Source organism: Canis lupus, chromosome 6, assembly GCF_011100685.1.
Source record: "Canis lupus familiaris isolate Mischka breed German Shepherd chromosome 6, alternate assembly UU_Cfam_GSD_1.0, whole genome shotgun sequence".
NCBI lineage: Eukaryota > Metazoa > Chordata > Mammalia > Carnivora > Canidae > Canis > Canis lupus.
This window is the reverse complement of record NC_049227.1, coordinates 11,842,373-11,857,922: the sequence shown is the minus strand read 5'-3', so window position 1 is coordinate 11,857,922 and position 15,550 is coordinate 11,842,373. Positions and strand designations below refer to the sequence as shown.

At 43.3% G+C, this 15,550-nt stretch overlaps 1 protein-coding gene across 2 annotated transcripts in view; it reads left to right on the top strand.

The window, feature by feature from the left end:
- Nucleotides 1–14,351, top strand: part of DAGLB (diacylglycerol lipase beta) — a 32,722-nt gene extending 18,371 nt beyond the window's left edge. For both annotated transcript variants that reach the window (XM_038539486.1, XM_038539487.1), the window contains 6 exons: nucleotides 1,445–1,525; nucleotides 1,619–1,746; nucleotides 9,824–9,892; nucleotides 9,976–10,048; nucleotides 11,168–11,418; nucleotides 11,524–14,351. In XM_038539486.1, coding sequence (XP_038395414.1) covers nucleotides 1,445–1,525; nucleotides 1,619–1,746; nucleotides 9,824–9,892; nucleotides 9,976–10,048; nucleotides 11,168–11,418; nucleotides 11,524–11,719 — 798 coding nt within the window. In that variant the 3' untranslated portion in view covers nucleotides 11,720–14,351. The remainder of the gene's footprint in view (nucleotides 1–1,444; nucleotides 1,526–1,618; nucleotides 1,747–9,823; nucleotides 9,893–9,975; nucleotides 10,049–11,167; nucleotides 11,419–11,523) is intronic.
- The last annotated feature ends 1,199 nt before the right edge of the window (nucleotides 14,352–15,550 follow it).

Sequence of the window (15,550 nt, the reverse complement as noted above, 5' to 3'; positions counted from 1 at the left end):
AACCAGAGTGTAGCTGATGGAGCGACAGTGTCCTGCCTGGACGGTTTGCAATGTGGAGCCAGACTGGAGGCTCTTCTGCCACCAGTTAGAAGCATGATGGTCCTGGGAATGTGAATTTTCCCCTCTAACCCTTAGGTGTCTTTTTGTGCCTCAAGTCACAGAAAAGTCCGGTTTAACTACTGGGCACATGTGAAGAAAAACACAGAAAAATGTTAAACTTTTTACAGAGACACATCAACTAGCCAACCACAAAATACCGGTCAGGTTTCAGTGGGCTGGGCCGCGGCTCTGTTCTTAGAATCTGCCCTCTGGTCGAGCCTTTGTGCATCCACCCTGTGCGCTCTAGGTCCCGTTCCTGCCAGGAACAGCTACTCCCTCGGGCCAGGAAGGCAGCAGTGTGATGCCTGAGGGCGTGAACTCTTGCTCCCTGCTTCTGGCTTTGCATGTACAAGTTTTGTCTGATACTGGCCAAAATAGCCAGAGTTTAAGGCTACGCAGCTGAACGCAATCTTGACCTTCATGTGTGTGCGACACACACCAGGGCCTGCAGCCATGGCCATTGTGTCCAGGTCACATTTGGCTATACCTGACCTGAACTGGACACATGGACACTGGTCCCTGACGCATGTGGGAGGTGACTGCCCTGCTGGCCACAGGGAAGGCAGGGAAAGTGCTGTTCACAGATGCTAAACCCTGCAAATCTCTTTTTAGCTTCTCTTGTATGCGGCCAGATTCAGTCTTCTCCCACAGAACTCAGTAATGACCCACTTGGGAATTGGCAGGAACGTTCCAGGCAGTGCCAAGTCTCCCATCTCAATGCAGGATTTCTCCCCCTTGGTCCTGTGAGAAGACAGGCCCATCTTGTCAGTCTGCATGGTGCTCTCTCCATTGAAACTGCTTTGTTTTCAAGAAATCTGTTTCTTAGGACAGCTATACTTGTTAGGAGGTCTTAAATTTTATTTTTTGATATTAAAACCTGACCGCCCCTAGGACTCGGCTTCCAGTGGTCTCAGTTTTGCCTCTGCAGAAACCAGATGCTTAATCAATTATCGTCAGTTCGGAACTTTTATGTTTTAATATCACATTACAAGATCAGTCTTTTATAATCTAAATCTAAGTCATTGGGACTTTGCTGAACTAAACCGTGCTAAATGCATGCAGCAAAATGCCACGTAGCTACTGAAAAGCCATAGAAAGATCTGTTGACGTGTAAAGGTGTTGTCGATGTCGCCCCATCCTTAGTTTATGGAAATATTCATAGAGCATCCACTCTTTGCCAGCCCTGCATCAGGTTCCAGGAACACGGCGGTGGGCGGCAGCTGCGGCCGCTGATTCCCCCTCATGCTCCTCACAAATAAGTGTGCACACAGTAATCCTGCCATGTCATGATGGAGCCTGTCTCTTCTGATGACCAATAGCCACCTTCTCTTGTCTGCGTTTTTAGGGGATTTCTCAAGCTGCCAGATATGTTTACCAGCGCCTCGTCAACGATGGGATTTTGAGCCAAGCATTCAGCATCGCTCCCGTGAGATTTTAATTTTTCTTTAATTGTTGTCGTCCACGGTTTGCTTTTTTTAAAAAATTTGTAACCCTGCCATGTTCTGCTTCTGTCCTGTAGGAGTATCAGCTCGTGGTGGTGGGGCACAGCCTGGGGGCGGGCGCCGCAGCCGTGTTGGCCATCATGCTCCGGAACTCATACCCGCAGGTCCGGTGTTACGCCTTCTCCCCACCCAGGGGGCTACTGAGGTACTTGCTCTGCGTCAAGCCTGGGCCATGGTGCTCCACACTGGGCTTTTCTTTGTGATTTCATTCTGCTTTCTCTTCCTTGGCACCAGTTTGTTTCAGGCCCTGTTCAGTTGAAGACTGAATATCAGCCTTTCATAGGTCTATGTGAGCGGAGCTCTGCTGCCTAAATGAGACAGCACTAAGGGTTTGTTTTTTAAATGGAGATGCACCTGACCTGTAGCATTGCTTTCGTATCAGGAGCGCAGCGGTAATGACTTGGTATTTGTATATGTTGTGAAATGATAACATGACAGGAAGTCATGTTAACACTTACCACGTTAACATAGTTACAGAATTTTTTTGCTTGTGGTAAGAACCTGTAAGACTTGTTCTCTCAGCGGCTTTCCGACACGCAGTGCAGTATCATTAACTTGAGTCCCCGTGCTGCGTACTCTACGCCCGTCAGTCTCCATGACTTATTTATGACTGGGAGTTTGTACCCTTTGGCTCCCCTCACCTACTCCACAAACCCATGTGTTCTAGATCTTTGAGCTTGGTTTTTAGTTTGGGGTTTTTTTTAGATTTACATGAACGGGAGATCATACAGTATTTGTAAAGATAAATGAGTCTGCCTCGCTTATCTCACATAGCATAATGCCTTCGGGTCCATTCATGTTGTTGCAAATGGCAGGATTTCCTTTTACTCTATTCTGTTTTCATTCTGTTTTCTGGCCACTGTGTATGCATATGCACGCACACTGTTTTGTCCATTCATGTGCTGATGGACACTCATGTTGTGGTTTCCATGTCTTGGCTCTTGCAAATAATGCTTCAGTGCACCTGGGATGTGGACATCTCTTTGAGTTAGTATTTTCTTTTTTTTGGATACATACCCAAAAATGCAATTGTTAGATGATAACGGTAGTTTTTTCAGTTCTCTGAGGAACTGCCATAGTGTTTTCCACAGCAACTATGCCAGTTTACATTCCCACCATTAATGCACATGGGTTCCCTGCTCTCCATCTCTTCACCAACACCTGGGGTTTCTTGGTTTGGGGGGGGCTTTTTTTTTTTTGTAAGATTTATTTATTTGTTTATTCATGAGAGACAGGGAGAGAGAGAGAGAGGCAGAGACACAGGCAGAGGAAGAAGCAGGCTCCATGCAGAGAGCCTGATGTGGGACTCAATCCCGGGTCTCCAGGATCATGCCCTGTGCTGAAGGCGGCGCTAAACTGCTGAGCCACCCAGGCTGCCCTGTTTGGGGGCTTTGTTTTTGTTTTTGATACTAGCCATTCTGATAGATGTGAGGTGGGATCTCATTGTTTTTTGTTTTTTTTTTTTTTTAATTTTTATTTATTTATGATAGTCACAGAGAGAGAGAGAGAGGCAGAGACACAGGCAGAGGGAGAAGCAGGCTCCATGCACCGGGAGCCTGATGTGGGATTCGATCCCGGGTCTCCAGGATCGTGCCCCAGGCCAAAGGCAGGCGCCAAACCGCTGCGCCACCCAGGGATCCCTCATTGTGGTTTTGATTTGCATTTCCTGATAAGTAGTGATGCTGAGCACCTTTCTGTGTAACTGTGGGTCATATGCATGTCTCTTTTTGGGAATCTCTATTAATATCCTCTGCCCATTTTTTTTAATCTTACTGTCTTTTTTGCTGTTGGGTTGTGTGAATTCTTAATATATTTTGGGTATCAACCCTTTTCAGAGATGAGATTTGCCCATGTTTTCTCCCATTCCTTAGGTTGCCTGTTCATTTTGTTGGTGGTTCCCTTTGCTGTGCAGAAGCTTTTCCGTTGGATGCAGTCCTTTTTTATTTTGGCTTTTTTTGCCTTTGCTTTTAGTGTCAGATCAAAAAAAATTATCACCAGGACACATGTCAAGTAGTTTATTGCCTGTTTTCTTCGAGTTGTTTTATGGTTTTAGGTCTTTTTTTTTTTTTTTTTTAATTGAAAGATATTTTATTGGCTTTTAAAAGACAAATGCAAATGAGAATATCTTACTCAGAAAATTAATTTTCAAAAGTGTCTTAAATGAAATAAATATAATATCTAATACAATCTCTTCCTGTAAGAATCTCTAAGATGGCAATGCTATAAAAACCAAGCTTCTCAACTGAGAATCCCTAGAACTGGCATGTCCCTTAAAAAGAAAATAAAAAAATTTTCTTTTCTTTTTTTTTTTTTTAATTTTCTTATAAAGGACATGTGGAATACTCATTTTTTAAAAATCTGTCCTAAAACAAGCTATCTTTAACACTCAAATTTTCTCTATATATTAAGTTCACTTAATTTTAAATTAATGAAAAGATATCCAGACAGTTTCTAAGAAAACAACGCAGAAAGTAATTTATGCATGGTTATTTACAGAAAGAGTCTGCTAAAGAATAATGTAAATATCATGTTCAAAAATCTGACAAAGCTTTTCTATAATCGGTTTTAGGTCTTATATTCAAGTCTTTAATCCATTATGAGTTAATTTGTGTGTGTGTGTGTGTGTGTGTGTGTGTGTGTGTGTGTGAGAGAGATGTGAGATGGGGTCCAGTTTCATTCTTTTGCAAGTGGCTTCAGTTTTCCCATCACCGTTAATTGAAGACACTGTTCTTTCCCCATCAGTATATTTTTGGCTCTTTTGTTGTAAAGTACCTCTGGGATCTGTATCTGTTTTGTGCCAGTACCATACGGTTGTGATTACTGTGGCTTTGTAACAGTCTGAACTCAAGGAACATGAGGCCTCCAGCCTGGTTCTTCCTTCTCAAGATGGCTTTGGCTGCTTAGGGTTTTTTTGTGGTTCCACATAAATTTTAGGATCAATTGATCTGTTTCTTGAAAAATGCCATTGGAATTTTGATAGGGATTGCACTGACTCTAGGTTTCTCTGGGTAGTGTGGACATTTTAACAGTATTGATTCTTCCAGTCCAGGAGCACAGAACATCTTTCTATTTGTGTCTTCAGTTTCTTTCATCAGTGTCTTACTACTTGTGGGGTACACGTCTCCACCTCCTTGGTTGAATTTCTCACTTCATATTTTTTTTTTCACTACAGTTGTAGGTGGGATTGCTTTATTTTTCTGATAGTTCATTATTACTTTATAAAAAAGAACAGATTTCTGTACATAGGCATACCTTGTTTTGTACTTTGCAGATACTGTTTTTTAAATTTTTTTTTAATAAATTAAAGATTTTGGCAACCTTGCCTTAAAAGCAAGTCTATTGGAGCCATTTTTCCAACAGCATTTGCTCATTTTTTTTGTCTGTGTCACATTTAATAGTTCTTGCAATATTTCAGATTTTTTTCATGATTTTATATTTTGTTAAGCTGATCTGCAATCAATGATGACTTCCTGAAAACCCCCAACAGTGGTTGGCATTTTTTAGCAATAAAATATTTTTTAAAGTATGTACATTGGTTTTTTAGACATGTTATTGCATGCTTAATGGACTGCAGTGTAGTGTAAACATACCTTACATGCACTGGGAAAACAAACAGTTCATTTTACAGTATTGCAATATTTGCTTTACTTCAGCAGTCTCTAACTGAACCTGCAAGACTCTCAAGTTATGTCTGTATTGATTCTGTATCCTACAACTTTACTGGATTTGTTTACTGATTATTTTTTAAGTGTGAAAAGTACATTTTTCTTTTCTTAACATACTTAATCCTATATAATCTTTTGCCCTGATTATAAAAGAAATTTGTGCTACAATTAAAAAAGAAGGGCGCCTAGGTGACTCCGTCGGTTAAGCATCTGACTTCGGCTCAGGTCATGATCCTAGGATCCTGGGATCAAGCCCTGCATTGGGCTCTCTCCTCAGCCTTGAGTCGGCTTCTCCCTCTGCTCCCCTTCCCCCCTACTTCCTGTTTGTGCTCAAATAAATAAATAAAATCTTTTTAAAAAATTAAGAATAAGATGGAAAAAAGGGAGGAAAAAAATTCATATCCATCATAGAAATTTCAGAAAATATAAAAAAGTGGAAAGATCAAAGATCTACCCAGAACTCACCATTATAACTATTTAGGTTTGTTTACTTCCATCTCTGTGTGTGTATTTTACAAATTAACATGATATTCTATATACACTATATACTTATATTGTTTGAGAACATGTTTTTTATAGAACTCATTAGTATTCTATCATCTGGTTATACCATTTTTATCCTACCACTGTGGGATATTTACATTCATTTTTTCTATTATTACAAGTAATTGTCACATATATAAATATTGATGTACCTTTTAAATGTTTAGTTCTTTTTTTAAGATTTTTCTTTTATTTTTTTTTATTTTATTATTTGAGAGAGAGTGCGAGAGCACAAGGAGCAGAGAGAGAGGGAAAAACAGACTCCTCACTGAGCAGGGAGCCCAACGTGGGGCTCAATCCCAGGGCCCCAGGAGCATGACCAGAGCCCAAGTAGATGCTTCACCGACTGAGCCATCCAGGTGCCCCTAAGTTCTTTTTAGATTAAAATATATATACTTGTACATATAAAAAGACACGAGTAATTTTTTAAAATAACAATTTGTAAGTTGTGAAACATTAACATAAAACATTTTTGAGGGACACCTGGGTGGCTCATCTGGTGAGCATCTGCCTTTGGCACAGCATGATCCTGGGATCTGGGATCAAGTCCCACATCAAGCTCCTTGTGGGGAGCTTGCTTCTTCCTCTGCCTGTGCCTCTGCCTCTCATTATGTCTCTCATAAATAAATAAAATCTTAAAAAAAAACCAAAAACATATTTTTGAGAACAATAAGTAAATGTCCATACAGGTTGTATGCATTTTGCTGTGGTTGCCTGGGGTTGGAGGTGGGACTGATTGCCAAGGGATACAGGGAGCTTTTGGGGGTGATGGAAATGCTCTTTATCTTAATGGTGGTGGTAGTTAAACAGCTACATGGATTTGTCAGAACTGGTTGTACACATATGGCAGGTGGTTTTGCTGTCTACTTCAGGAAAGTGAGCTGTGTGAAAATACTTTTGCTTGAAAAGTAGCTTTACCACCTATAGACACATAATAGTTTGGATTTGTATGGTTTTGAAATTTAATTTTTTTGAAATGTATTATTTTTAAGATTTTATTTGACAGAGAGCGCACAAGCAGGGGGAGGGGCAGAGGTGGAGGGAGAAGCAGGCTCCCCACTGATCAGGAGCTCCATCCCAGGATTTTGAGATCATGACCTGAACCCAAGGCAGGTGTTTTACCGACTGAGCCACTGAGGTGCCCTTATTTTTTTGAAATTTATCCAATTAGAATTGTACTTAATTTACCCTGTGACTTCTCTTTTTTGTTCCACATTATGTTTGCTGCCTGTAAGATGTGATCCTGTCAGTTCTGGTTCTGTTTCGTCCTATATCCATCACAAAGGTTTGTTTTGCTGGTGATGGTCATTGGTTGTTTGGACCCTCTCTGGGTGTAGACCGAGGGTGGGGGGGTGTTACTGGATCACGGAGTGTGCGTGTGCGCATGCCCCGCCTCTGCATGTGAATGCCCCTTGCTCTACAAAGGGGCTCTGCCACTGTCCTTTGGCCTGCAGCGGATGGGAGGTCACCTCATTCCACATTCTCACCAACCGTTAATCTCAGATTTAAAACTTTCCCAGTCCAATGGGCACATAGTGATGTTTCATCGTGATTTAACTTACATATCCATGATTGCTAACCAAGTTGGTTCTCTTTTCAGGTCTTTATTGGCTGTTGAGTTTCCACTTTTGTGATGTTCTTTTTGGCCATTTTTCCGTCGGGTCGGTTCTTCCTCTCATTGATTTGTAAACACATATATTCTGTAATCTGTTTTTTGTGGCTGCAAGTTCTCTGTCATGAATATGCTCTCTCCTGGTCCTTGGTGTGCTTTTTTCCTTGAGTCCTGTCTTCAGGTCATCACTTCTTAATCGTAACACTAATTTGTCTATCTTCCCGTTTATGATTTTTGTATCGTAAGGATCTGGACCTTGTGTCCTCTACTCTTTTAGTCTGGCCTTTCAGCTTTCTGTCAGTCTCTTTGTTTCACTGAGTTTCTGTTTGTGGTGTGAGGCAGGGAACCAGTTTTATTTCCTCTGCACATGGCACATTATCATAACCCCTACCCTACTGCTGACATCAAGTGTGGGCATCCACTAGTGCAAATCCTTTTACTTTTGAAAAAGCATCTTGGCTATCCTTGGCCCTTGACATCTCCATGTCAGCTTCAGAATCAGTTTGGTAAATTCCGTGAACTAAAAGCTTAGAATTTTTATTTCAACTGCCTCTATTTTGTAGGTAACGGACATTGAGCTTTCCTACCTTTGAACATGAAATCACATTTCAAACTTCAGGGAGTCTTTAGTGTCTTTCAGTTGAGTTTTATGATTTTCTACATCTTTTGTTGTCATAGATCAGTCTTCTGAGAAATTTGCCAAGATTTTGTATCCAACAGCCTCATTAAATCTGTTTATTAGTTAGAATTCATTTTCGGATGCCTTTTTTTTTACTCTATAAACTAATTTCATGAATGACAGTTTTATCATCCTTTTGCCTTTGGGGTTTGATAGGATCACCATTATCGGTCCCCTCCACGCACCCCCGGGTATACAAGGATCTTTTTGTCACTATGGTTTTGCCTTTTTTGATGCCATATAAATGGAATCCTACAATGTGCAGGATTGTGTTGCATTTCTTCTACTCAGTAAGATGCATCCAGGTTATGTGGACATTTGCTTTATTCTGAGTGTATGATCTTCAGTGTATCTCACTTCGAAGTTGTAGATTCTCCAGTCTGTGAAGGTTTACAGAGTGCCTCTGCTGTGTTCTCACACTCTTTCAGGGCCTCCCAACAGATGGGTGGCACCTCCCTCCACTTGATCTTGTTGGGTATCTCCAACCTCTTGCTCCTACCTCTGTATCTTTACTTTTAGTGCTACAATCTAGATAGTTCTTCAGATCTATTTACTTGGTCACTGGTTCTCTCTTCACTGCTTCTAATGATCTGTTAAATGGAATTGGAATTTTCATACAAAAATTAAAAATCAAAATTAAGTAGTATAAGCCACCATTTAATCAGCTTCCATAATTTGTTAACATAACCAATCTTCACGTACACACCCTACTTCCCACACATCCCTGTGGCTAGAGTACCTTGAAACAAATCTGAGACCTATCATTTCATCTGTAAATACCCTGGGGGTCCTTAAAGCAGAGAGCACTTGGAGAAAATTTGATTCCAGTAATTGGTCATGTTCTCCCAATTATCTCCTAAATGTTTTACAGTTGATTTTTTTAAATTCCAAACAAGGATATAGTGGATTTGCCTTGTAACTACTTTTTTGTTATTGTTTTTAAATCAGATTTAATAGCCTATGTACAGGGAATCCACACAGACATGGAAATAATGTAATTCTCCTTTAACATACAGATATTTCAGTTCCGGGGCCCCTGGGTGCTCAGTCGGTTAAGCATCTGCCTTTGGGTTGGGTCATGATCCCAGAATTCCAAGATGGAGTCCTGCATGGGCTCTGTGCCCAATGGGGAATCATCTCCCTCTGCCCGACTCACTCGTGCGCTCTTGCTCTTTCAAATAAATCTTAAAAAAAAAAAAAAAAGACATTTCAGTTCCCTCTGTATCTGAAACCACATTACTTGTTCTGGAGAATCCACATTCTGGATTTCTCTTGTATACTCACTATGCTGCTTCCCATGTTCCTCTGCACTACTGGCTGTACGTCCTAGAAAATGGTAATCATAATACATGGTAGCCGTGGCGTGCTCTGACAAACTTATATAAGAGCTGCAGTGAATAGCCTTTTGCATCTCTTTACCATTTTGCCAAAGCGTCTTTGTTAGATTCCTCCAAGTGGGGTTCCTGGGTCAAAGGATACAAGCATAGGCTTGATTTTGATCTGGTTGATGGATGTTGTGGCTTTACTAGAATCTGGAAATGTGTTGCTCTGGTTGGAGTCTCTCCATTTTATTTCTCTTCCCCTTTAAAGAGTAGAGAACAGTTTTATTCTCTGAAACTTAGCTCACTGACCTTGGCAGAGTGACCTGATTTCTCTTTGTGGAGTTCTTTATGGGCAGTATAATCCTCAGACCTCACTAATTTTTATTTTTCTGAAATTTCAGCAAATCCCTTTATGAATACTCTAAGAATTTCATCGTGTCACTTGTCCTAGGCAAGGATGTCATTCCCAGGTGAGTCCACTGGATGCTTCATCTGGGTTTGGGGTGGCTGAAAGGCCAAGTTCTGAGCCTCAATCTGGTCTTTTGCTAAACAGGTTAAGTGTGACTAACCTGGAAGATTTGAAGAAGAGAATCTTGCGAGTGATTGCTCACTGTAACAAGCCCAAGGTAACTTGGGGTGCCTGTGAGAGGATCTAAGGAGTCTGCGGCTGTATGTGCCAAGGAGAGGATATTTCTAAATTCAGAGCCTCTTAGACCACAGCATTTGATGCTGTTGCCTGAAGCTCTCTCTACCTTCTGTACAGATCTTTGGCATCCTATAACGATGCTGAAGAAAGCAAACGGCTCAGTCATGAGATGTCACAGTCAGAATACTGACTAGAACCATCCCTGTCCTAGTTAGGTGATTTACCTTCTCATGCTTTCTTAGCCCTGTCTTGTGACCAGCAGTATTTGGATGCTTTTGGTCTCAAAGCTTAGAAAAAAAGGCTCCCAGAGTTTAAGAAGAACTAGCAAATTTATACAGTGGATTATTCTAGTCACTAGAAATGGTGACATAAGTTTATGTTTACCAATAAAGATATCTATGATGTGTTGAAGTTTTAAAAAGGGCAGATTTAAAAAATTCTTAGCGATGTGATCCAAGGCAGGGGATATAGAGAAGTTTTTAACCTGTTTTCTAGCATTTCTTTGATGCTACTCAGAAATTTTAATTTAAAATAACTTTCTCCTTACCCACTACCCCCCCAATCCAGAGTTTTAAAAATTAATAAATCTCTTTAAGGAAAAGTCAAGCTGGTTGGCAGAACTACCTGAAAAGAATGAAAAATGATAATGATTTTTCCTCAAAATCTGCAGGATTTGGTTTTCACATATTACTTCAAGTCTGATATGGCTTCACTGGCCAAGAGACACAGGAGGTCGGGCCACTGACCTCCACACTCCTAAGACCCAGGATTTATTTATTTTTTAATTAATTAATTAATTATGATAGAGAGAGAGAGAGAGAGAGGCAGAGACACAGGCAGAGGGAGAAGCAGGCTCCATACACCGGGAGCCCGACGTGGGATTCGATCCCGGGTCTCCAGGATCACGCCCCGGGCCAAAGGCAGGCGCCAAACCGCTGCGCCACCCAGGGATCCCCAAAACCCAGGATTTAAAGAGACCACTGGTCTGAGCTCTGAGGATCACGGTCCCTAAGCACAGGTTTCTGGGTCCAGGGTCTGTGTTGACAGTGCCAGCCGCACAGTGTAACGAGCGTACTGCCTTCTTGGGTCTCTCCTTCAGTACAAGATCCTGCTGCACGGGTGTTGGTATGAGCTGTTCGGAGGAAGCCCTGATAACTCTCCCACGGAGCTGGATGGGGGCACCCAGGGGGACCTGACACAGCCGCTTCTGGGGGAGCAGAGCCTGCTAACACATGGGTCCCCGACATACAGCTTCTCCAGCGACTCCCCCTTGGAGTCCCCCACCAAGTACCCACCCCTCTACCCTCCCGGCAGGATCATCCACCTGGAGGAAGAAGGCACTTCGGGGAGGTGAGTGTGGGCAGTGTGGGCAGAGGCCACTAAGCAGGTGGAAGACGAGGCACACGGTGGCGCCCTAAAGGGAGGCTTAGCCAGGTCACCTCTTGTCCTTCTCAGGTTTTGCCGTGCTGCTGCTCAGTACTGTGCGAGGTGGTCCCATGAATCACAGTTCAGCAAAATACTCATCGGCCCAAAGATGTTAACAGACCACATGCCTGACGTCCTGATGAAGGCCTTGGACAGCGTGGTAGCCGACAGGGCTGCATTTGTTCTCTGTCCAGCCGGAGGCAGCTCGAACGTGGATGTGGTGTAACTGGGGCTAATGCCACCTGCTCCGGGATGACTCACTTTTGTTCTTACATGGACAAAATCAGAGTGATTCCATGATGCCAGTACCTTGGATGTCCATTGGTAGGAATCTGGTGGGTACTAAATTCGATGGTTTTCTAAATCACTGAATAACTTGGGAAGTGACTTTGATCCAAGTATTAGCAGGATCAGTTATCAGGAGAGAGGACTGAGATGATGGGACTCAATCTGAAGCTTCAGGGCAACTCCCTTGGTGATCTGAGAACTGTCCCAGGAAAGGGTGGGAACCCAAGGCCAGGTTTAAGACCCGGATGGATCTGTAGATTCCCACCCCTTAGGCCACCTTTTTGCTGACAGGTTCTTACCATTGTTTAGAGGAGACCTGCATGCAGATCTGCAGTTTATTTTGCAAACTGGATTTTCCTGGCTGCACCAACTCAGTACTCCATTGTCAGGGCACAGATGGGTTTCTCCTGGGTGGCCTGAAGGGCTGGCTCCGAGGCTGGGCTAGGAATGGGACCACTGCCCCCAAGCACTCCAGTCTCAATTTCAAGCTGTTTCATTTTCACAAAATATTCTGGCTTTTGGAGATCAGCCAGTGGACTCGGAGTGAATAAAGCACTTACACGTGTCATTACTGTGATGTATTTATCTATTGGATATTTCCAGGAAGGTTTTACCAGCAATCCTGTTGTAAAAGTTTTGTCCATTGTGAACAAAAATGAAGCCTTAGGCTTTTTTGGAGCTTTGGCCTAAAGGTTGAAGATCACACAGGCATCTGATTTAACCCCACCAAAGTGCTAGAAAATGACAGTAAACAGATCTCTTTAAAAAGCATAAACCCACACGGATGGGGAAAGAAGAGAAGGAACAATTGGTTGGCTAGAGATAAAATCCTAAGTGGAGGAGGAAAAACCAGAACTACCCTGGTTTAGGATTCTGATCCCCTCTCCCCTGTGCACAGCAGGGAACCAGTGAAAGTGAGGCTGCTTATTTGAAAGCTGGAAGTTTGGCCCTTGGGTTTGTTCTGGGGGGGAAGAGCCCTAGACAGCAGTGCAGTGGGGGGCGGGGGGAACAACACACTCCTCAGCTTCTTCTACTTAGGTGTCTTAACTGCCACAGGTTTTGTGTCTAAACACAATTCCTGTACGTTCCTAGTGGCAGAAAGCTAAGAGATTTTGGACACCTGTTGCTACCACCTATGGTGCCTGGTTTCCAGTCTGCCCCCTTCCCTTTATTTTTTTAATTTTTTTAAAGATTTTATTTTTATGTATTCATGAGAGACACAGAGAGAGGCAGAGACGCAGAGGGAGAAGTAGGCTCCATGCAAGGAGCCTGACGTGGGACTCAATCCCAGGACTCCAAGATCATGCCCTGAGCCGAAGGCTCAACCGCTGAGCCACCCAGGCATCCCTTCCCTTTAAGATTTATTTTAGATTGAGTGAGCATGGGGAGGAGGTAGGAGGGGAGAAAGAATTTCAGACCACACTGAGTGTAGGGAGCCCATTGCAGGGGTCAATTCTCAGACCCTGAGAGATCATGACCTGAGCCAAAACTGAATCAGACGTTCAACCAGTTGTACCTCCAGGTGCCCCCCCAGTCTGCTTTCATAGCCTCACAACTTCTAAGCATGGGCCCGGGTCTACCGGGCACAGAAAAACAAGGGACCAGGAGTAGCAATCCCAGCTACAGCGTGGGAACAGAGAAAGCATTGCAACCACAAAACAGGTCCCGAGGCTGGAACACGACGGAGGATAACCCCTGAAGGTGAAAAGCATGAGCACTGGACTCCAGGGCAGCTGGGCAACAGCGCCCCAGCCGACAGAACCCACAAGCAAAAAGGCTCAGAGAAGCCCAGGCTGTGCAAGACGGGAAGAAATCTCACAGAGCTTATCAACATAAGTTCACTCCACACAACAGAAATGGCCAAGGAAGACCCGAGGGAGCGGCCTTCAAAACGGAAAGGAAACCATTTCCACTCCAGCACTTCGGACCAGCCAGGAAGGATCAAGGGAGAAGGAAGTTGTTTTCAAAGACACAAGGCTGAGAAACCCATTTCCCACACACTTACTTCTTTCTCAGGAAACTCTTGGAGGTGTTCAAGATAAAGCAAATTAAAAAGGAGTTGGCGGCATGTAGCTGGCTCAGTCATTTGCGCGTGGGCTCCTGATGCTGGAATTGGGAGTGAGGCCCACAGTGGCCCAGGGGATACGAAGATCAGCACATCAGGGAACAGTGGCCCAAGGATTCTGAGACTTTTAGGAAAATGAAATTTGTGAAACAAAATAAATCTACACGTTTGAGATTTAGATCACAGATGGAAGTTCACTTACTAGATCATTAAGCAAAATCGAAATTAAGCAAAGTACCAGTTATTCCTAAAAAAAAAGCAGTTGTGCAGCCAAGTTTTGTTCCTCCACAGCTCAGCAAGGAATATTCACATGGATACTCAATAGTGACCACCAACCAAAATAATTCTGTTTAGGGAAGGGAGTGGGGGGAGTTGCCACTCCAGGAGTATCTGTGGTAGCAGCTGAAACTGAAAATGCAACCAGCCATAAAGTGACTTAGCCTGACCCCCAGGGCCCGGGGCGGGGGGGCTGGAGACTGAAGCAAATAAATTGCCTGTGATTTAATTAACCGTGCCTATGTAACAAAGCCTCTAGAAAAAAACCTGTAAGAATGGGGGGTGGGTGTAGCTTACAGGCTGGGGAGCATGTGGAGATTTGGGGAGGCTCCATGCCCCTCCCCCATACCTGGCCCTAGGCATCTAGGCATCTCTTCCATCTGGCTGTTGGGAGTCTATCCATCCTTTCATAACTGGTGATCTAGTAGGTTTAAAAAAAAAAGGGCATCACTTAGACATATGGAGAGAAACAGTTAAAAGAACTCAAATTGACTGCCTTTGGGGACGGTGTGAAGAGAGAAGGCTGCTGTTTTTGTAGCAAACCTTTAGAATTACATGATCTTTTTTTTTAATTCATAAGAGACCCAGAGAGAGAGAGAGGCAGAGACCTAGGTAGAGGGAGAAGCAGGCTCCCCATGGGGAGCCCGATGCGGGACTTGCTCCCAGGACCCGAGATCATGCCCTGAGCCGAAGGCAAACCTCAACTGCTGAGCACCCAGGCATCCCTAGAATTATGTGGTTTTTAAACTCTTTAAAAAATACTCAAAGCGATCTTCAGAGCAATAAAAAGGATTACTTAAAAAACTGATTCTAACATGACCAGTTCATAGTACAGTTTCAGGCTCCAGAAAGAATCTGATTCAAAGTCATCATTAGCCTCTTCCCTATCAGGCTGCCACCGTCTGCCTCAGCCCAGAGCTCTGGCCCAGGATGTATGCACATGCACCCCAGTGTGGATGTCACCTAGGTCTCCCCAGCATTCAGGAGGTGCAGAACCCAACCTGATTCCCCAGCTCCTCTCCAGGAGGGGCCCCTTCCAAGCCCTCCAGTATGAAAACATGCACTGGGAATTAGGTTTCCCACAACCCAGGATTTTCAGGTGAGACAACCGAACACACCCCAGGAAATTGCTCGAGCTCTTAAGAATTCAAGTATCACAATCATATGATTCAAGGATTTATTAAGTCATACATGCAAAACATACTGCTAATTGCATTAGCAAAAGATCAATGTAAAAACACTCCACGATTCTGTAACTGTCAATTTAAAAAATGTTGTTCTATTTTATTGGTTGAGAGGTCCAACCTTGTATTCTTGCCAGTGGGTAAGTCGTACAGAACTTCGTTAGCACAAGCACGGGCTTACAGAATGTCACAGACCCAAGGGAACATGGTCAGGCAGGGCAACGGGAAGCGTGTGTCCGGGGGG